The sequence below is a fragment of the Exophiala mesophila genome (assembly GCF_000836275.1).
Source record: "Exophiala mesophila strain CBS 40295 unplaced genomic scaffold supercont1.5, whole genome shotgun sequence".
Classification (NCBI taxonomy): domain Eukaryota; kingdom Fungi; phylum Ascomycota; class Eurotiomycetes; order Chaetothyriales; family Herpotrichiellaceae; genus Exophiala; species Exophiala mesophila.
This window is the reverse complement of record NW_015622508.1, coordinates 3,474,299-3,495,231: the sequence shown is the minus strand read 5'-3', so window position 1 is coordinate 3,495,231 and position 20,933 is coordinate 3,474,299. Positions and strand designations below refer to the sequence as shown.

The 20,933-nt window shown below is 52.0% G+C and overlaps 5 protein-coding genes across 5 annotated transcripts; 3 read left to right on the top strand and 2 right to left on the bottom strand.

The window, feature by feature from the left end:
- Nucleotides 1-203: 203 nt before the first annotated feature.
- PV10_07921 (uncharacterized protein) lies at nt 204-2,715 on the bottom strand. Its single transcript, XM_016372880.1, has 3 exons — nt 2,169-2,715; nt 1,810-2,109; nt 204-1,749 (listed from the first exon to the last, which is right to left on the bottom strand). The coding sequence occupies exons 1-3, from the start codon at nt 2,387-2,389 to the stop codon at nt 1,242-1,244; spliced, it is 1,029 nt and encodes a 342-aa protein (XP_016222212.1). The 5' UTR covers nt 2,390-2,715; the 3' UTR covers nt 204-1,241.
- Nucleotides 2,716-4,017: 1,302 nt separating this feature from the next.
- On the bottom strand, nt 4,018-10,022 carry PV10_07920 (uncharacterized protein). The gene has a single exon (XM_016372879.1). The coding sequence runs from the start codon at nt 9,626-9,628 to the stop codon at nt 4,235-4,237; it is 5,394 nt and encodes a 1,797-aa protein (XP_016222211.1). The 5' UTR covers nt 9,629-10,022; the 3' UTR covers nt 4,018-4,234.
- A 919-nt stretch (nt 10,023-10,941) lies between these two features.
- Nucleotides 10,942-14,443, top strand: PV10_07919 (uncharacterized protein). Its single transcript, XM_016372878.1, has 2 exons — nt 10,942-13,261; nt 13,310-14,443. The coding sequence occupies exons 1-2, from the start codon at nt 11,484-11,486 to the stop codon at nt 14,106-14,108; spliced, it is 2,577 nt and encodes an 858-aa protein (XP_016222210.1). The 5' UTR covers nt 10,942-11,483; the 3' UTR covers nt 14,109-14,443.
- Nucleotides 14,444-14,632: 189 nt separating this feature from the next.
- PV10_07918 (uncharacterized protein) lies at nt 14,633-16,569 on the top strand. Its single transcript, XM_016372877.1, has 2 exons — nt 14,633-15,333; nt 15,384-16,569. The coding sequence occupies exons 1-2, from the start codon at nt 14,715-14,717 to the stop codon at nt 16,352-16,354; spliced, it is 1,590 nt and encodes a 529-aa protein (XP_016222209.1). The 5' UTR covers nt 14,633-14,714; the 3' UTR covers nt 16,355-16,569.
- Nucleotides 16,570-17,317: 748 nt separating this feature from the next.
- On the top strand, nt 17,318-20,797 carry PV10_07917 (uncharacterized protein). Its single transcript, XM_016372876.1, has 4 exons — nt 17,318-17,857; nt 17,916-18,317; nt 18,384-19,067; nt 19,129-20,797. Exons 1-4 carry the CDS (start codon nt 17,671-17,673, stop codon nt 20,448-20,450), a joined length of 2,595 nt encoding a protein of 864 aa, XP_016222208.1. The 5' UTR covers nt 17,318-17,670; the 3' UTR covers nt 20,451-20,797.
- The last annotated feature ends 136 nt before the right edge of the window (nt 20,798-20,933 follow it).

Below are 20,933 nucleotides of genomic sequence, written 5' to 3'. Positions count from 1 at the left end.
TTAAAAGTTGAGTTTTGGGGTCGGTTGTGGCTTAGCGTTGGCGGCGTGGTAGGAGAGGGTTTGACTGCGAAGTTGCTGCGAAAACGGGGATTTGGGGGGCACGGGGGGTTGCTGACCGCCTAAGATCAGGATTTACGGACGAGTTGGACATGTAATTCATCCCAGGGTCAGCCTGGACATACGTGCACAGTACTCGTAGGCCTACATGAGGTACCTCTAGGTAGGTACGTTTCTTTGTCACTACTCGTACTCTTCGTAACTTATTAGCGAGGTTTTCAGTCCTCGACCACTGCGCAGGCATTTAATAATTGTACTGCTGCACAAGGACGTCTGAGCCTGTTCCTTATTACAAGGCTACACAGAGACAAGAGACATTCCCAGCTATTGCTGTCCTAAAACGACTTGGTGCTTGTTTGTCTGGCCAGCTAGTTTGTTTTGGATCCAAGATGTACTCCGTAGCCAGATAGACGAGCATCCAATTTGTTCAGGTCAAATGGATTCGTCCTTTACGCGATAGGCATAGAGCGGCGCCATTCATTTACACCCACACACCATAATATTTAAAATTCGGTGGCTGGTAATGCCAGTGGCATCCAAGTTTTCTATTTGAACATGGCACCTGATCATGAATGAGAGATGGCTGGTCATGAGGCATCAGGCACCAGTTCACAGTAGGCAATAGTCGCGCCCACTCACGCTGCTCATCCACGGACTCTGCATTCGGGTATTTTTCTAACGCGACGGACGACACGTCCATCCTTCAAGCTTGCGTGGATTAGCTCCAAGTCTAATCAGATGCCTGACGAGGAACCTCCAATAATTGACCATTCATCATGTTGTCACCACCTGGAACCCTGGAGGCTAAGACCTCTGCGGATAAGTAGACCCCCACAAGTAACAGGCTTGTGCTGCCCTAGCGGCATCGCTTTGGGATCAAAATACCAATGATCGTCCCCAAACGCGTCCATGGTTCATCTCTTCCACCACGGGTATCAAAGTATCTCAGCGCCAGGCCATGCAGGTTGACATCAGTACCCACCAGTGACACCCCACCTTTTAACTCGCAAGGAAATCGTCAAAACAAAGACTCTTCACGGCTGTTTTACAGTACTCCGTACGCTTCTGTCTGTTGCTGTTACAAATAATCATCTCAATTCGTCCGCTATGTAGATAGCATTTATCATTTGTGGTAAAACCTGTGCGAAACTCCCAAAAGTCTAATGGCACATGATCCAACTTCCTCAAATAACATCTTCTCTTTCCCAGCCTTTTGATTTGATATGCTCAATACTTGGGCCAGGATGAGGCTTAGTGGGGTCCTTGTAGACCGACACGAATGGATTGGGGTCTTCGGCCTTGAGATTTGCCAAAGTATGATGGATCTCTCGGTGCTTGGCTTCGTCTGCTCGGATGTACAACAACAGATCTCTCATGGTCTGATGGCCTTCGGGCATGTTCCAATACTTGACGGCAATATCTGGTGCCTGCAGGGTTTCCCACGCGGGTAATTTGCCGGAGTCAAGATCCTCAATGGCATAGCTGTATGTCTTGGTGGCCTCTTCTTCGAGATAGCCGACAAAGCGATGGCAGATGGTAGGGTTGATGAGGTAGGCGAAGAAAAAGCCGTTGCAAAAGACTCCCTGTGCGCCGAGGATCATGAGCTTCATGAACCAACCCGGCTCGGCCATTTTGAGAAATGTCAACAGGTGCATGCGTTCGTTATATGCGTCTTCGAGAAGGGTTTCGATCCTGTTGCGTATGTGAGCAATCTTTCACTTTCTGCCTGGACTGTGTTTGACATTGACGTACCAGCCGTTATCCCTCTTCATCCGTCTCAAGCTGCGCAGATGCCGAAGCATCCCTCCCACCATACCCGGCACCCCTGCAACAGTTTCGAGGAAGATGAATCGGATCAGCCACTTGCGTTCGCTCATAATGTATGGTTTGTTGGGGTCGTGGCGGTAGCCAGTGAATAAGTCGGTGCCCCAGCGTAGGAACCGTACAGTGTTGTATGCCACCGAGTCCGACAGAGTCCTTGTCTCTCGGTGAGCGACCTCAATCTTGTTCAGCTGTTCCTCGCTGGCAGGTGGGTGCGGCCATGATGGGGGCCTGTCGTGAGCAATGTCAGTGGTTCATGCATGGAAAGATGTAGGCTCTCATTGACGTACGTGATTTTAATGTTGGGGAGGTTCTTTGGAGGAGGGAAGAAATCAAGCTGAGTCTTTTGCGAAGTTGAGAAGTTCCGGTGCCTCGACGAGGCCAAAGGTCTGAGGGCAGAATAACTTGCTCGCAAGCCTGTGGTGGCGGTACTGCAGTAAAGACCTTTGCTGGCAACACGGGAGATGTTGGTGGTTAGGGAGGGAAGTAATGTTGCCCGCGAAGAATTCATGATGGGAAAGGGTGTTGGTCATCAATGGGATTAACTGAAGAGGTGATGAGGTGACGAGGTAAAAATAATATTTGGGAGGTGGTTCGACACCGAGCTGGGAATGAGGCAAGCATATGGGATGCTGAGCAACCTTAATATACGAATACGCATGACAGGCAGGACCTGGGACGGCGAGGCTTTTTGTCAATCTATGGAGCCCGGGGTCCCATCCGATGCTGAAATGGAAGAGGCACGAGGCAGCGAAGCATCCGTGTGGCGGATGGGGTAAAGCACGAGGATTACAGGGGTTCCAGGACCGTTATCGAGGAATCAGCCGTCAGGGCGACGTTGCTCCTGTCCGACCGGGGAATGATAATGGACTCGTCAGTTTCGTAACCTCAGTCGGGGTTCAAGAATAGCTCTGGCTGGAACCTTGTGCAGCAAACTCCACGGGCTCAGCGGAATCTATCCTTAATTCGTCCACATGCCATTGCATTACTACTCCGTATTGCGAGAATAATGAGTGGGTGGTCGCCTAGCTGCCTACCTTCCCTACCTACTCCTAGCTGTCTTGGTCCCTGCAGGGTACGCTAGATGGCACCTGCAGCCTATAAGAGAAAGGTCCGGGGATCTGGAATTCAAGTCTAACCCGAAACCCCGAATAACGTCGCTCCAAACCATCGATTAATAACTCGTAATAAGAATGCCCCCCAGTGGCCCCCCTGGACACTGGGCCGTGCGGGCGTGCTTCTACCTGTGTGCAGGTCCCTTAGTAATGTTACCACTAGTACTTGATTGGGTCGATGCCTAGGTCTGCTAGGTGCAGTTGCTCAGCTCTGTGTAAAGTCATTTCAATAATAGTTTGTCTGCATCACCAACCTGACCTCACTCACTGCATACATGACTCATCATCCCTCTACCAGGCAGGCAAGTACATGGACCTTCTTAACCCAGTAAGGTACGAATAATGAGTCGACTGGCGATTAATCACTAACTCGTATCACATTTCATACTAGCGACAATAGGCAGGAGGTAGGAGGTAGGAGGTATGTACCTACCCGGCAGCTCCAATGTGGACGTTACAGCTTCCCAAAAACCAAACAGTACCAAGTTAAATGGTATTGTATTCTTTCCACAGATGCTCTGCCCAATCACCATGTATGCAATCTCATCTTCTCCAAGCTTAGCAACTTTACTATGTATATCCTGTTACCTGTTTGTGCTTCGCCTTTTGCTGTTCTTGACTTGAATAAAACAAAACCCAAGTCACCATATCTGCTGAGTAACCTGCCTGGTCAACCCAGAGGAATAAGTCATGACTACTTTCTGTACTACATTTCATCTCCTATGCCTTCAACTGTCTGGCTCATCCCTGGATTCGACAAGGAAGGGTAGCCGGCGTCCTGCTCTCTTCGGGAGCATCAACTTGTGGAGCTTCGGCCACACGGCTTAGTCGACCTGCTCGCTCGCCACTACTACAACGAGGCAATTGTGGGCAAATCGTAAATCGAACTCTCTACACCTTCCACTGTTACAGTTCTCTCGGTGGGTACTCGACATCACAAGACACGCACAGCCTTGCCATGAGGGTCAGACGCAACGACCCGGAAACTTGCGAACTCGGAAAAATTCGGCAATATAATCACGTGGTCAGACTTCGCCGCACGTGCATGTCTTTCTTTCGACTTCATTCCAGTCATCAAGTCAACTGCTGTAGGATCTCTGACTTCGTTATATTCCTGATTTCTTCACTAAATCTAGTCACCAAGTCCAAGTCTGCTCAAGGATCTCTTCCCTTCCGCAATGGGTCAGTGTTCCTGCTTTTGTCCACCTGATGCTATCTGGACAGTTTCGCCATCGACGAGCTCAATCAAATTCATCCTTGTCCCCACGCCCCCTGCCGTCCAACCAGTCTCGGGCTTTCCTCAAACTGAATCCTCTTCGCGGCCGCGGTTCCTTCCATGCCTCGATGCCTGAGTATCCTGTTGGCTGATGACTAGCGGCAATCCTCTGGGCTGGCACCGGCCCATTGAGGTCCCGGCCAATTATTCCGTTTCCACGAAGTTGATGTGGCATTGCTGGCAGCGGGGGGTCGGATTGTGATATTCCCAATACTCTTTCCTGCTTGCTCAATCGCCTCTGAGGCACACTTCCAGCAAGTGCTGCCGACCTGGAAGGCGGGAAGTCCTCATACAGTTCCTCGCTACCGCTCTCCTCCCTAGGTATGGCATCAAGTGCCTGTACCGCATCAGTTCGCTTTGCAGTCACTGGGGATTCTGGGTACAGTCGTGTGTAGCTGTCGCTTGTCGACCTAGCAGAACCGTCCACTCGCATTGGCTGATGCCTTCGGTTGCCCTCAGAGGTAATGGTAAGTGACCGCCTCGTGCTCGGGTGCATTCTCGGGTCGATGTTGTGGTCCGGTGGCGGTCGCCTTTCGGTATCATATAGCACATCATGAGAGGCCGGACCAGTCGGATTCTGCGGAATTTGCGCAGTTCTCGTCGACGTAGTTGGGGCAATAGCTGTTCGCTGGGGTGGTTGTCCGTACCGGGGTGCGATGGGATGTCCCGCTCCCCCCTCAGGGTCTCGTTCATCTTCGTCGGATTCCGTTCCACTCAGAGAAGGCTGCTCCTTCGGCCTTCGGCTACCAAAGAGGCTGAATCTTCGTCGTGGCTGGGCTGTACGTTGCTGAATCTCTTCCTCCTCACTATAGCTTTCGTACTCACTCTCCGTGTGGGCCATATTGTGGTCTGCGCCTGTCCGTGTGGCCTTTTGGCCACGGCGTCCAGTAAAGCCAAAGCGGGAGAAAATTGGAGCCCGACGCTCGACCCCGCTAGCTTCATCCAGTTTCTCACGATCCGAACTACCATCATACCAGAGGGCAGGGATGAGTAAGCGGTATGGCATAGTGATTCCCGAGGGATCTTTCTGGCTGATTTCCATGTTGAGGACCACATCCAACCCACCTGCGAGGTTGATGCTGTCGTTGACGTCTATTTCTTTTCCTTCCGCATCCACTGCGGGTATATTGCCCTTTCTTGCTGCCTTCTCAGAGAGGTTTGTCGGTCGCCGCATAAAGACCCCCGGACGCATGAGAGCCGGGTTTGAATTGTGGTCCAACGATGCCGCTCGTGGCCTGGTCTGTGCTCCATACTCGACAGAAGATTGTCGCGAGTCCGACACACTTCTACTATTTGGGCGTGCACGGTGTTGTGCTTGCAAGGTGCCATCATGAGAGGCAGATCGTCCTTGCTCATACATCATATCGCGGTATGAGTTAGGTGGTGCACGGCGTGAGCTGAGCCTGCGCAGCAAATTGCGTGGGCTCACATCTTCCTTGCTAAATAAAAAGCGTCGAGCTGGGGGCCTCTGGTCCGTCAAGCCTTCCAAAATCTCATCGTTACCGGATATGTCTGACATGTCTGGCGTGTCTGGAGGAGATGGCGGTGGCGTAGATCCTGGGACATATTCCCGGATCGAACACCAATTTCTTCGCGGAAGCATATGCTTGTTGTTTCGTTTCTTACCGTCCACGTCGTGAGTAAACATTGGTATCATATTTTCGTCTGTGTACCTATCCAGGTGATGCGTCTTATTCCTCTTGTTGAGGATGTCGGCCAACATATCCGACGGCGGACTATTGACGATGGCTGACGAAATGACGTTGGGCATATATCGATGATCCCTGTCCTTGGGAATCTTCAGCTTCGGGTTGGAGTGGAATTGCCCAATCGCTCCCAGATGAACGTCCCCGCTCAATATTGATATCCGACAGGATTTTTCGGCAGCAAGATCTTGTAAATCTTTGACGAGATCGTTCCGTTCGCTCTTGTGGTTGGTGGAGGTCCAGTGGTCGTCCAAGTCATCGAGGATTTCAACGCCGCCGTCGAACTTGTTCAGAAAACCGCCTTTGATAATGCCTGCTCGACCCAAAGCTTTGACTGGGTCCATAAGACGACTTGTCAGCACGTTTTCCAACCACACCAGTCGGGGATACGCTATGGGAATTCCGAGCAACAACAAAAGATGCTTGGTCTCTCCTTCGATTAGTTCTTTACGACACCTCTCGAGAATGACGTCAATGGTGTCAACACTCAGAACTTCACCGTGCATGCGCTCTGTGCGACAGTCGAGCCCCAGGAATGCCACATGTTTTCCAAGACGCATGAAGACACTTCTGCTCAACTGCTTGATGAAAGGTCCAGGTTCGTGCCCCAGCAGCCAGCTGGGCTCATGGGCAGTTGTCTCCTCAGGCACACTCTGATGCTGGAAAAGCATGTAGTACTTGAAAGCTACATTGCCCAAGCCTGAAAAGACGGGCGTCTCCATGAAATGGTTTGGGTAAGACCCAAACCCATCAATGATGTCATGGTCGTCCCAAATATTGATCATGGGAATCTGGCTGGCAGCCATACTAAACAGGCCTTGAGAGAACCACGTAGAGTATCGGTGGAGATAGAATGACTCAAGCTCTTCTTTCATCTCGTTGGTAAAAGGAGCGTTGTGCTTGTGATTGGGATTTCGCATGCGAGTCCAGGCGCCGAAGTGATGTGTGTCAAGCATGACCCGATCGTTGTAGATCTGATCTCCACCTCCAATCATTACATGAAATGGCCGCGTCTGATGGGTGTTGAGAACGTCTCTCCACAATGGATCTGGGCCACTGAAATTGTCCGGATTAACCGCAAGGCTGAAACCATTGCAGCTATGGAACATGATATTCATGGTTTCGCCATGCGCAGGCACCCAGAACCCCACTGAAGGACCACCATTGATGCGATAGGCAATGTGCTTTTGCGACTCGCCCAACTCTATCTCCAGATTGAACCTCCAGAAGGTGACGTCCCTGTCCGGGTCGGCATATAGCCGTGCTCCTCGAACTTCTTGATATCGTCCAAGCCTCTCGCCATCGTTATCCAGGACTCTGTTGGCTCTGGCTCTGGTAGTCGAGCTTTGTGCGCCAAATCCTTCAAGAGGACTTGGCGAGCTTTCAAACAGGCCATCGTCATTCTCGATGTGGGAGAGGTCTTTTCCTTCTTCCAGATGATCTACTGGGCGAACATACAATGCACGTCCCGTACGGGATAATTTGGTGAGCCCCGCAATGGGATCCACATATTCTGGACTTAAATCATCGCTGTGGACCATTTGAGGCGGCGGCGGGAGCAGTCTTTGTGGTTGCGAAAAGAGGCGCAAGGTGGGAGGAGGGTCATAAGACGAGTGCGAGTCCTGCGTCACAATCATAACGCTCCCTCGCCATATTTCGCGACTACCATCACCGGCATCGCTTTTGAGCGTCTTTATACCCGTGTAGCGTAACAAAGGGCCGCAACGCACGAAAAGTTTGGGGCTGAACTCTGCGGTTTTATCATCAATTGACGCATCGAAGTTCGTGTGATCAGCGGTCTTGTTCGGTACGCTCCGACGCCTTGCTGCGGACCCCTGATGTTCCCACCAAGCCTTTGCTTTTTCTCGGGGTGAATCAGCAGTAGTCAGGAAATCGACAGCTGAAAGCCTCGCAATCCCGGCCTCTTTCCATTCGTCAACTGGGCGTCTCTTCATAGGTTCCTTGAATGAGACGTTTGACTTCCGCTGTCGTTGCCTGGTGACATCGATGACTCTTTCTGGTGGTGACCTGGGGCTGCTCGGATGGGGCGATGGCTGTGGGCCAACTCCCGTGGGAGGAGTGCTCGGATGATCTTGGCTCCTGGGATTCACGTGAGAATCAATGGCTCGGGCAGTTGCATTAGATGCTGTTCGTGCTGTTGGAATTGCTGCAGTATGGAGTGGTTCGGAAGTGGGCACGGGTATCCTACTTGACAATGCTGCTGCTCCTGTTCGATTACCAGATGGGACCAATACGGCAGGAGGCGGCTTTTGAAGCTTGCGCGAGCCATTACGAACGTTGGGAGCGGCTCCAGCGGTGAGCTTTTCTAATGCGGCCTTGTGAGAAGCGTTCATCTCTCGATCGCCTAACTCGCGCCGAGACATTGGTACAGCTGTTGGAGTTTCCAACATGGGACGTGGCTGGTTTTCAGGCAAACGCCGGCTTGTGGAAGGTTTAGACAACGGCTCTGCATCAGATACACCAAACTGATGATGATCGCCTATCGTGGGTGGTAGGGAACCGTCCAATGGTCTCTGGCTGTGATCAGAAGGGTATCCGCGGGTTGAATTCTCAGTATGGTCTTGTCTGCGGTATTTTCGACTCTCGCCACGGGTAGTGGTAGGTGGTGAAGCGACTGTGCTTGAGATTGTGTAGTCAAAGCCTGGATGCTTTTCACCGGACAATCTCCGGGCGTCGGGACGGTGATTGTCGAGAGTTGTGCTGTGCTGGAGTCGCTGACGCTGGGTGGTACTAAGGCTCCTGACGAGTGCATGGTCCTGGGTGGGAGGGGGCATCGACTCTGTTTGGGGAGCTTGCTGTCCGCTTGCTTGTCCTCCAGTAGCCGATGTCGTGGCTTCTGTGTCGGGGAACAAAGGCACCATAGTAGACGATGGAAGTTGGCGATTGGCGTTCCGCTCACGCAAGAGCATTTCAGCCTCTTGCACGCGAGCTCGCTTTTCTTCCTTGCTGATGTCATTGAGTGTCACCTCCAACTTTTGCAGAGGAGAGCGATCGGGAGCCCAGTCACGTCTCTGAGAGTCGTTTTGAAAAGCACTAGACCTGGTCACTGCAGAAGGCGGTTCATGGTGCGCTCGAGAAGGAGTTGCTGTATGCTGGGATTGTGACCTAGTCGCCGAGGGCAGCGAAACGGAGCGAGGGTCACGAGACGAAGTGGGATCTTGCCCTTGAGTGTAAGGAACAGGGTTCCCATTGAGATTGGTGGTGGTCAAACGTAGGGTCTCGTTGGGAACAGGTTTGCGACGGGCTACAGTGGGAGCCTCATCCGAAGGGTGGGCTGACTGGTAGGAGATCGGGGTGGTTTGTTGACTTGTAGTCGCTAAATCTTGGTCTGCAAAAGCTTCTCTTGGGAAGGGACGTCCGTTGACTCGCTGGGAGAAGGATCTGTGGACAGTTGGGTCCGTGCCGCCGAATCCTCGATATGAAATCGGGGGGCCTTGAGGGACATCGGGTGCGGTGGGAGGTGGTATGACCTGCTCGTGGGTGAGGTTGTCGGAGGTGGGGCGGCGATGATGGCCATTGCTATGCCGTCGAGATGAGTTGGTATTCTTGGTAGAGGAAGTCCTGTTCTGGGAGAGCAAGATGTCAAGGGACGGGTCATGGTAGAGATTGACTGGGTTCATCGAGTTGGCCATGGCTGAATTGTGCTGGTAGGCTTAGGCTGAGGGTTCGTGTGCGCAAGGACGTCAAAGTATGGGCGCTAGGACGCTGTCGCCCACAGATAATGACGCTAGAAGCGATCCAACAGGGTTTCAGATGGGCGTTTGAAAAGTGTATTAGATGGCGACTCTTCAACTTGAGGCAAGATGGCTGAAAGAGGACATGAGGAAAGGAGAGGTGGTTTGCACAGTCAATGGCGGGGACTGCGACATCATGTCCAAAAGAGAGCGAAGCGTGAAGGGTACGCGATCGCAGGAGAGAAAGGCTACAAAAGAAGATGAGCACGGTAAAGAGGGAACGAACACAGAAGAAAGCACGGAGACTGGGGACGAAGTAGATACAGAGGCAGAGGCAGTAAAGTCAAGTGGCTGGTAAATGGCGACGAGTTGGATTTGTTGGACCAACAGTTGGACAGTTGGAGAGCTGTGACGATGGAGTCACTGACGCGTACCAGTGCTGAACAACACATGGCCATTAGGCATGGCCATAGGCATGACGGGAATAAGCGTGGGGTCCTTATTGGTGGATGCTTGAGGCGCCCGGGGGAGGCTCCGGCCCGCACCTGTCGCCCCAAGGACATTGCGGAGCCACGGGGCACAGGGAGTGCCTGTAGCTGGGTAGGTACACACATTTGTTCATGCTGTTATTTACCTAAGGTAAGCTACAAATTATAACACATGTGGTAAGACACCGTGGGTTCTCCGTATGTCCTCCACCAAACGACTCCGTACATGTACCTCACCTTAGGAACCTAAATGAGGGCTAATTAAGAGCCGGGGCGTTACTATTGCTGGCCACCACGAGCTTGTGAGTCCTATCTTCGTGTCCGCGCACCGAAGTCCATCAATCAAATCGTGGCCCTTGTGAGATCCTCGTCCCATAAGGCGGCTACAAGGCGGCAAGGCCGAATAATCAAATAAGGATTTCACACTACATGGTAAGTCTTGAAAACTCCTATCTAAGGCATGTTTCCGCTTCCTTTTATGGTCGATCGCCAAGCTAGATGTCAAAGACTTTACATGATAGAAATGGTCCCCACTGTCAGGTGCCTCCTTAAGAGTACAAAGATGGATTCCCATTGCGTATGGTGGGAGGTAAATGCATATAGGTATGTCTTTGGCCCATCTACGTCGAGCCTTGTCCAGTGATGAATCTAACCAGTTTAACCATCCAAATAAGTCTTAGGGCAAGGCTTAAATCAGATGCGCTATAGGTCTTCAGGGTGCGAAGATCATCAAGTGGTAACCGAAATGGTTTCCAACTAACCAGTTATAGACTTATAGGCGTGGTCCGTGGGCCCGAGGGCCCCCAGGCATCGAATTTAGGTCCCTGATGGGCGACTTGGGCTCCTTAGGCTCCTTGGGCTCCTTGGGCCAACTCAAGTCCGCCGACGCCCCCCCTGGCCCCATGTTTTCTCAGTGGTCAACCACTCATCACTCACACCCTTCTAACAAATCATTCCTCTGTGAGTGAGTGCCATCTGTCTTCAAAAGTTGTCCAACCTCAATTTCATGCTCGAGTTCGTTTATTTTTTTTCTACATCATTCCCAGCCTGTGGCCTGATCGCTCCTTCATTCCTTCTCAACATACTCTAATACCTTCTTTGTGCCTTCTTTCACACCATTCCCGTGTACTTACATCACTTCGCTCACCGATTCCGGACAAGTCCCCATCCTCGACTGCAACTGCTTCGCTGCAAACAGTCTCCTCTGTGTACTCTCTCCATCACGTCTTCGCCAAAGAGACAGCAATTCATTTCCTTGGAACCAGGCATGCCAGTGGTCTCATAGATCAGCCTCCTCATCCTCCCCCCTCCCCAGAGCCACGAACATGCGCCTGCCATGGCTCTCAGTCCCTCTATTGTCCCTCCATGCCCATGCCTCCCTCCGCAACCACGACCGCAACGACTATTTTGCTCTTCATCTTCGCTCAGATGTCGATCCTTTGCACATAGCCCAGCGACTAGGCGTTCAGTACGAAGGCCAGGTTGGTGAGCTGCCTCAACACTACACCTTCTCCTGTCCCAAGAATACATGCTCGGAGTTGGAACGCTCACTCAATGAGGCCGAAATGCGCAAGAAGCGCAGACGTCGTTCCCTGGGTGAAGAATACAATAGTTTGGAGAAAAGACAGGCTACTCTCGACTTTGATGGGATCCTGTGGTCAGAAAAACAACAGCTAAGACATCGCCATGTCAAGAGGCTGCCTCCGCCCATCCCTTGGGTTCCTCGAGCCCCTCAGAGCGTCGATTCCGCCAATGCAGATGATCTCGACCAGGCTCACGCCGATGCTCTGGAACGTCTGGATCAGGCTGCCAAAACCCTCGATATTCAGGATCCTATCTTCAAAACACAGTGGCATCTCTTCAACCCTGTCCAGCTCGGCCACGATCTAAACGTTACCGGGCTTTGGCTCCAAGGTATCACTGGCAATGGCACCATATCCGCCGTCATTGATGACGGCCTGGACATGTATAGTAACGATTTGAAGGACAACTACTACGCCGCAGGATCCTACGATTTCAACGAGAATTCTCCCGAACCAAAGCCTCGACTTTTTGATGACAAGCACGGCACTCGCTGCGCTGGAGAGATTGCTGCCGTCAAAAACAATGTGTGCGGCGTCGGCATGGCCTATGACAGCAAGATCGCTGGCATCCGTATTCTTTCAAAGCCCATCAGCGATGAAGACGAAGCCACTGCAATCAATTACCATTTTCAAGAAAACCAGATCTATTCCTGCTCTTGGGGCCCTCCCGATGACGGTGCCACCATGGAAGCACCGGGAGTTCTAATTCAGCGCGCCATGGCCAATGGCGTTCAAAGTGGCAGAGGTGGTCTAGGGTCTATCTTTGTCTTTGCTGCGGGCAACGGTGCCAATTTTGAGGACAATTGTAATTTTGACGGTTATACCAACAGCATCTACAGCATCACCGTAGGCGGAATTGATAAAGGCGGCAATCACCCTTACTACTCTGAGCCTTGCTCTGCCCAACTTGTTGTTACCTACAGCTCTGGTCTTGGTGATGCGATACATACCACCGACGTCGGCGCAGAAAAATGTTACAACGGCCATGGTGGGACTTCAGCAGCTGGTCCTCTTGTCGTCGGCACGACCGCTCTCGCATTGAGCGTTCGACCTGATCTCAGCTGGCGCGATATGCAATATTTGACCATTGAAGCCGCCATTCCCATCAACCTGGATGACGGCAGCTGGCAGGACACCACCATCGGGAAAAAGTTTAGTCACACGTTCGGCTATGGCAAAGTTGATGCCTATCGCTTCGTCGAGGCTGCCAAGGCGTGGACTCCGGTCAAGCCTCAGGCATGGTGGCATTCGCCCTGGCTCTCGGTTCAGCATGCCATTCCCGAAGGTGACCAAGGATTGGCAGCTAGTTATGAGGTTACAGCAGATATGTTGAAGAAGATGAATCTGGAAAGGCTTGAGCACGTAACCGTCACTATGAACGTCGATCATGGCAGAAGAGGCGACTTGAGCGCAGATCTCATCAGCCCGAATGGCGTAGTCAGCCACATTGCCACAGCGAGACGACCGGATACGGCCAAGTCGGGCTATGTGGACTGGACATTCATGTCTGTCGTGCATTGGTGAGTGAGAGCAAAAGGGTGCGGAGAAGGCGTACTGACCATCCATAGGGGCGAGTCTGGTGTTGGCAATTGGACTGTCATTGTGAAAGATACCAAAGAGAACGAGTTCAATGGCACCTTCATTGACTGGCGTCTCAATCTCTGGGGTGAGGCCATTAATGCCCAGGTACAGGGCTTACATCCTCTCCCTGACGAGCACGACGACGACCACGAGACGGCACCGGCGGATGTATCAACGACCAGCATCGATGCCGGTAGCCACCCCACGACACTCCCAGCCCAACCCACTGATCACATCGATCGTCCTACCAAGCCGAAGCCGTCAGTTGAGAGCGGCGTTGGGTCTTCTGAAACCAGCAATGGTGGGACCCTGGAGGTGCCGGCGGCAACGTCGACGGGGGCCGCCATTGAGACCGAGTCGGCAACAGCTACCGACTCGACCGCTGCAGCGACTCACACGTATTCTGAAAGCTTCTTGCCCGGATTTTTCCCGACTTTTGGAGTGTCGAAGAGGACGCAAGTCTGGATCTACGGCTCCTTGGGTCTGATTATCGTTTTCTGTGCCGGCCTGGGCGCCTACTTCTTTGTTCAAAGGCGTAAGAGACTGAGAAGTAACCCTCGAGATGCATATGAATTTGAGATGGTCGGAGACGAGGATGCCGAGGAACAACAGGGGCTCAAGTCAAGAAGCCGGGGCGGCCGAGTTCGGCGTGGTGGCGAGCTTTACGATGCATTCGCTGGAGAAAGCGACGATGACTTGTATAGCGATGACGAGGGATATCAGGACACTCCTAGTAACGACACAGGGTCGGGGTCACGGGACGGCAACAGCGAAGAGAAGCCATGACCGGGGCATATTGCCCAGCTCGGAATGACACTATCTGTAGTAAATGGTTCATTGGACGCGCCCTCAATTGACCTGTATAGTATATCTGTGACATTACATGTGAGGGCAGACTTTCCGGGGTTTTTATGCTTTTTCTAAAGGTAAAAGTGTGGTCAAGGTTGGTAGAGGGGGTCAGTGGGTAGACAGAAGCCCGAGGGCCCCCTTGCTGTGTTGTGTAGGTACTCATGGGCATTGGATTGAATTGTTGCAGGAGTCAGGGACCTTGGTAGTATCATGCAGTATTGGCGCTTGTCTGACAAATTGATTGTTGTAAGAGGCGGAGTACCTGGTCGTAGGATGGCGTGAATGGCAGTGAAATGAAGCAAGAAACACGCGTGGCGAGGCACAGACAGCCCAAAATCACCTGGTCAGACGATAGAATTTATTGCACCGCACGAGCTCCGCAGTCACAGACGTCGTTCAACCTCAAAGGGCGACTGAGGAGCAAGCAGGCTCAATCTTTCACACCAACACTCGTATGACCAGAGCCTCTACGTGACCTCGTTCTTGCGCACTTGATGTTGATTGCCACCGCAACATCATGATAGATACAAAACAACCCATGTCATGGCGGTTGGCTCCAGGTCGTCCTTGAGGCGTTCAGGATTACGCGATCAGAGTTCAAATTCCCTTCCACGATCCAGTCCTCGTTCAAGTTTGATCGCGTCGGACAGCCACAAGACACACCTCCGCCCTCAATCAGACTCTCGCTCTCTGCCACAGGCACCTCCGCTCCTGACCCAGTCCCGCGATGCCGGCAACATCCTTCCATCCAAGCGCCTGAGAGCCTCAACCATTTCGGACAAGGATCACATTTTCAAGAGAAGGCGGCTGTCGAACACCAGGGACGATGTACCACAACTGCACATTCCCTTGAGGAGTCGAGTTCCAAAGTTTAACCCGCCTGCACCAGCCAGTGTCGTACCTCAGGCTGAAATATCTACATTAACCCCGACCACATCCACATCCACCCCAATCGCGTCGCCAAGTGGCAAGCCGCAGTATGAGCAGATCAAGATCATCGAGGCCAAGGCCAAAGCCGCAATCCGCAACAAGGCAGTCACCTCAACGCAGGATGAAAAACGAAAGCTACGCTCCGAAGATGGCGGCTCACGGGCCAAAACAGAGCTCGCCCAGTACTTTCCCGAGTTTGAGGAAATGCTAAGCCTCAAGGCTCCTGATCCAGGTAGGTCAAATGGATGGTGTCTTGTAGGAAATTTTGTTGACGATGAATAGATTCCATCACCACCAGAACACACGTTGTACTAATTGATGACACGCCCGACTTCGAGCCGCGCCCACCCAAGGAGGACCCATTCGGTGCCAACAAGCCATTGTATCTCACGGATACGATACAATTTTCTCGACGGGGAACAATTACAGATCTGGCAGCACCTGACCCACTGCATGAGGACTACTACCTCAAGATCCATGCCAAGGCGGAGAGGCACGAAAAACAAATGAAGAATGGAGACCGGGAACGAGCACAACATGAAAAGTATCAGTTGGAAAAGTTGTTGGAGGATCTCCGTGGCCCCGATTGGCTTAAAACGCTGGGCATCACCGGAGTGACTGATTCGGAAAAGAAACGATACGAACCGAAGCGAACACTGTTCATTCGGGAGATCCAGGCGTTGATCGAAAAATTCCGGCGATGGAAGGAAGAGGAAAAACGACGGAAGCTGGAACGAGAACAGGCGCTCCTGGAGGAAGAAATGAAAACAGAGGAGCAAGAAGAGGAAGGGGAGGAGGACGAGGAGGAGGAGCAGAAAGGTCGAAGAAATAGCAAAGCCGACAGGGGTCGCTCATCAAGTGAAGATACAGCAGAAAGCATGGACAGCACGTCGTCTCAGGCTCCGAACTCGAGCGAACTGGATGCATTGGCCTCGCAACAACTGATTGAAGAGGCAGAAAGCGCACGTCGCAGAAAAAAATTGGCTACCAAAACGGTCGAGCAGACAGGGCCACCGCCTCTTCCACCCCCACCTGCGCCTCCGAAGCCGTTCACATCTTTCTTCTCAAAGAAACATCTGAGAGACGCGGCGGTGGCAGGACGACAGCGAGGACGGATCATCCTGGCGTTTGGTGTACCGGTACCTGATCTGGCGGAGCACGAATTCGAACTGCCTAGTGAGATTCTGACCGAAGACGCCATCAGACGCAGTCAGCGGTCACGCCGTCGACAGCGACGAAGAGATGATGAATGATGGCGATACAAGACCAAGACAGAGCCCAAACGGGAGATGGTGTTGGTGGAGAACCCAGCACGTTCAAGCTGTGCAGATTGGACAGCAGAACATGAGAGATACAAAAAGATTTGGTGTCATTAGGTTGATGTATTGTTATTATTTTTACATGCTACACTGCTGCTTTAGGTGTCAGGTACCTTACTTAAGCAAAGGACGGTAGTCCATGTATTGATTGAGCTTTTTACCCGCTGAAGTTGGATGGAGGAACCTACCTACGTTGGCACCTACGATCTACCTATAGGTAGGTACCTAGGTATACACCTGCGTGACCTTACTCCCGATATACTTATAGGTGCTAATAAGTGCTAATAGGTGCCCATAGGTAGGTGCTTTTGTTTGGTCGAAGACTACCTACCCTACTTGGGTGCCTAGGTACCTAGGTGTAGTGTGAGGGTTGGTAGGCCTCTTTCTCTGCCATGTCTAATGGTTGGGCCCATTTACATGTAGGACCACATACAAAGAAGGGACTTGGATAGGATCCTCCGAAGTACTACCTAATGGAGACAAATAAGGTACTAAGTATTGCTGTACTGGAGGCTGAAACGGAGACAATTCTCTTACTCTTCTTATAATTAGTATGCGTACCTACACATGACTCCCTACAAGTACCTCCGAGTACTAACCTCGTAGGTACTCTTCGGTACCCGTTTATATTTACGTGCTTACTTCTAATCTTGGGATCCTTGGCCTCAGCCTCAGCCTCAGTCTCAGCCTCTCAACTTTAACAGATCCAGATCCCCAAACCCCCACCATCTCCAGTATCCAGAGTCCAAGATCCAGAATCTCACGGGGTTATGGGGGCCAATCCAGGTTCCAACTATGCCACACGGCACGATTTTCCTCGCCTTTTACTCTTGAGCCGTCTGTAAGGAAGATGCTCAATCTCCTTCTCACTCTCTATTGCAAGTAGTTTGAATCGGACCCCAGACATTGAACCACAGCTCACAACTTGTCACTTTGTCTCAACTCTTCCCTGCGCCAGCCTTGCTTTACTCCGACATCAACCACTGTCATATCTCCTCCTCCATGTCCTGTCCAGATTGACATCTCTAAACTCTTTCCTCGCCTGGTCCTTTCCCTTCCTCGCAATCGATTGTCCAGATCCAATTGTGAGACGTCATTCCTCTCCATCGTCCTCGGTGGCCACTTCTCTACCGCTGTCCAACAGCCCAACTCTCATGCAGTCGCCATCTGGCTGAGGTGCGCGCCGTAACGCTGCAACCAAATCTTGTTTGAGTCATTCCACCCCATTCCAATCGGCCCAATCGGCCCAAATGGCCAAAGGCTGGCTCATATCCTTCATTGTTGCAATCTCATCCCTGATTCAACTTGCACAATGCCGTACCTCCACCTCTCCTTCCCACCCCATCCTCCTCCGCCGCCTGAATTCAACCGTGACCAACGACGCTTGCGGCCAGGCTTCGAGCGCATACTCTTCTTTTCGAGCAGCACATCCCACCGGTAAGCAAGCTTAATCCCCTTATTCTAGTCCGGCTTCCTCCTGACCGAGCCTCCTCAGCCACAACCATCGTGATCGACGCCGAGGTAGCCTATGATTGTTTGCACAGCATTCCCAACTATCAAGAGCCCGCTTTGCGACTCCTAGGTTCCCTACGCACCTACCTCGAATTTCACAGTTCCAAAGACATTCTCAAGTCTCCCCCGAACGGCTACCTCTTCCCCGACGTCGACCTCGACTATGGGTTCGACCTCATCCGACAGAACGTCGAAGCCGCTCAATATCAGAGCGAATATGAATTTCAGCTTGATATAACCACCTTGCTACTCTCCGCAAGAGATGGACATTTGGCTTGGAAGGGTGACCTGATGGGTGCCTTCACTTTTGTCAGATCGAATGTGGGCGCAGGACTCGTCTCCATCTCTTCAGACGGTCAAGAGACGCCCCAAGTATATATGTCTGGTATGTTCGCTTGGGCCCTCTCACCTTCTCACCCATTCCACCTGCAGCTCTCCTAATACCTCTTAGACGACATTGTCCAATTCAATCCTCAATCCAATGTGGTCCAGCCAGTTACCGGCTTCACTCCCTCGCCAGTCCTTGAGATTGACGGCGTGGACGTGAACGATTTTCTGCTTGAACAATCTCTCGTTCACCCATCGCAAGACCCAGATTCTTTGTGGAACCAAGTGTTTTTCCAGCTTGGGCGACAATCCGACTCCACCTTTGTCTCTCCAGTATTCTACCCAGGCCCTCACACCAACCTGACTTTCGCCAACGGAACCACCAGGCAATTTCCAAACCAAGCAATCGTCAACGTCCCCTTGGAAGGCCTGGCCACCGGAGAAGAAGGATACGAAGCCTTCTGTCCCGGGGCCAATGGCTTTGTCACCGAGACTACCTCTGTTGCTTCCACTCGCACGACCCTTGTCGAATCTGAAGACGAGACCGAAACCCCAGTGCCGGCCTTGCCCAATGTCCCTCTCTCCCCGAATCCTGTCATCAAACATAGTGCAGACTCGGTCGCCGGGTACTATTTGAGTGAGCCGTCATACGCCGATGTCGCCGTACTAAAAATCACCGAATTCCAGTCTTTGACCAGTAGCGCCCATGACTATCAGGAAGAGTTTCAACAGGTCGTTGAAAAATTCCTGTCCGCTGCGGTGAGAAGTAAAAAGAGGAAGCTCATCATTGATCTGCAGGGCAACTCTGGTAAGTGTCCCGTTTCCACTATTGCCATCCATGCTGCTCTGTACGACTGACACCCTCTTAGGTGGATATATCGACCTTGGCACCGACACCTTTGCCCAGCTATTCCCCTCCATGCCACCCAATTCAAAGTCTGATATGCGAGCACACCTCGGGCTCGAGATCTTGGGCAATGCTGCGTCTCAAAACATTTCTGCTGTGAAAAAAACTGACAGCGAGGAGGATGACGAGATCGCCGAAACTATCCTGACACCGCTTGCATATCAAACCATCGTCGACCCCAACCTTCGAGCCTTTCCAAACTTCGAAGCCGTCTATGGCCCTTTTGAGAGAAATGGGTCCAACTTTACAGCATTCTTTCAAAACAACTATACCAACGTCGACGCTTCCGACGCCGTGGGATCCGGTGTCATCATTACTGGTACGCAGAACCGGACTGGCTTTCGTCGACCGTTTGCCTCGCAAGACATGATAGTTTTGCACGATGGGCTGTGCGCAAGCACATGTGCGGTTTTTTCTGAATATCTCAAGAACTATGCAGGCGTCCAATTCATCTCCATAGGTGGTCGGCCGCAAACGGGTCCCATGCAATCCGTCGGTGGAACCAAAGGGTCTCAGGCCTTCACATATCAGTCCACTCCCGACTCCGGCCTGCTCTATCCGTACTGGAACGATCTTTTCTACAGCCCGACCAACGTCTTTCGAGACTCGGTAAATGGTACCATCTGGGAAAATTTCACTGCAGACCCTGTTTTGCGTTCATTTGGGTTGACAGGTGGTTCTGTCAATGGACGGAATCATTACCGCATCGGCGACAAATCTGCCACACCGCTTCAGTTTGTCTATGAAGCCTCGGACTGTCGACTGTGGTGGACGCGGGAAATGCTATATGACCCGGCATTTTTGTGGCGACGGCTGGCAGACGTCGCCTTCCGCGAACGGCGAGGTAAACAATTTAACTCCCAATACTGTGTCCGAGACTCGACCGGTCACCCGACGAGTATCTCGGGCGGATGGAAACCGGGGACATTGGGGCCCCAATCGCCGCCGGAAACAGCGCTTAGCACCGACGAAGGCTGGAAAGTACAAGGGACTCCGTTGACATTGATTTCCGGGGGTGCGTCGTACAATCAGGTCGAAAGTGAGAACTCCACTCTGGTGACCAGCAACAGTACAGGAGCTTCCGATTCAACCGATTCAACCAACTCAACCTTGTCCCTCAATGGAACGTCAATAGGTGGCACAGACCTCGAATCCAACTCCGTGGCCAAGACGAGTGGTCAAGAGCTGAGCAGCATGGTAGAAGCGTGCCATGGTTACAACGGCGATAAATGGTTTGTACAATTGATGTGCAACGCGCTGGACCATGTGGCAGGCGGTGGATGATAGAGACGATTGTGCTGTGGACTGTGGGCTACATTCAAACGGGGAAATGAGGGATGAAAAATGACATTGACAATGACGTTTCTTAGCCAGCCAGTCATGCGTGGAGTTTGGAAAATTTGTGTGTATAATGATGGGTCGGTCGATTAAGAAGGGCAGATCAGTCTGGGTCGATCGTAGCTCAGTCTTGGAATGCATTAGATTTAGGTGAGATTCGACGGCAGTGTTGGGGGGCAAGAAGAGATATCGTTAAAGAGACGGGTTTCCGTTGCGCATGTACATTACCAGGAGAACCATTCGATAGGGCCGCCACTTGACGGGTATCAATGGCTCTATGCCGGACTTCAGCTCGTGGGCACCCTACGCGCGTCAACAAGCCCTTCTGGCGCATTTCGTTGCAAGGCCAATGCCATGCCATCCCAGATTACATTTTTCGGCAAATACTTGTAGAAATTCAAGACTTGTGAGAAGGGCAAGGGAAGAGAC

Bases quoted from the DNA above. Each gene is read 5' to 3' on its own strand.
- PV10_07921 (XM_016372880.1), bottom strand. From the start codon at position 2,389: ATGAATTCTTCGCGGGCAACATTACTTCCCTCCCTAACCACCAACATC. The intron at 2,110-2,168 runs GTACGTCAATGA...TGCTCACGACAG, and splicing joins CTCCCCAACATTAAAATCAC to GCCCCCATCATGGCCGCACC. The intron at 1,750-1,809 runs GTACGTCAATGT...CATACGCAACAG, and splicing joins ATGAAGAGGGATAACGGCTG to GATCGAAACCCTTCTCGAAG.
- PV10_07920 (XM_016372879.1), bottom strand. From the start codon at position 9,628: ATGGCCAACTCGATGAACCCAGTCAATCTCTACCATGACCCGTCCCTT.
- PV10_07919 (XM_016372878.1), top strand. From the start codon at position 11,484: ATGCGCCTGCCATGGCTCTCAGTCCCTCTATTGTCCCTCCATGCCCAT. The intron at 13,262-13,309 runs GTGAGTGAGAGC...GACCATCCATAG, and splicing joins TTCATGTCTGTCGTGCATTG to GGGCGAGTCTGGTGTTGGCA.
- PV10_07918 (XM_016372877.1), top strand. From the start codon at position 14,715: ATGGCGGTTGGCTCCAGGTCGTCCTTGAGGCGTTCAGGATTACGCGAT. The intron at 15,334-15,383 runs GTAGGTCAAATG...GACGATGAATAG, and splicing joins CCTCAAGGCTCCTGATCCAG to ATTCCATCACCACCAGAACA.
- PV10_07917 (XM_016372876.1), top strand. From the start codon at position 17,671: ATGGCCAAAGGCTGGCTCATATCCTTCATTGTTGCAATCTCATCCCTG. The intron at 18,318-18,383 runs GTATGTTCGCTT...AATACCTCTTAG, and splicing joins GCCCCAAGTATATATGTCTG to ACGACATTGTCCAATTCAAT. The intron at 19,068-19,128 runs GTAAGTGTCCCG...ACACCCTCTTAG, and splicing joins TGATCTGCAGGGCAACTCTG to GTGGATATATCGACCTTGGC.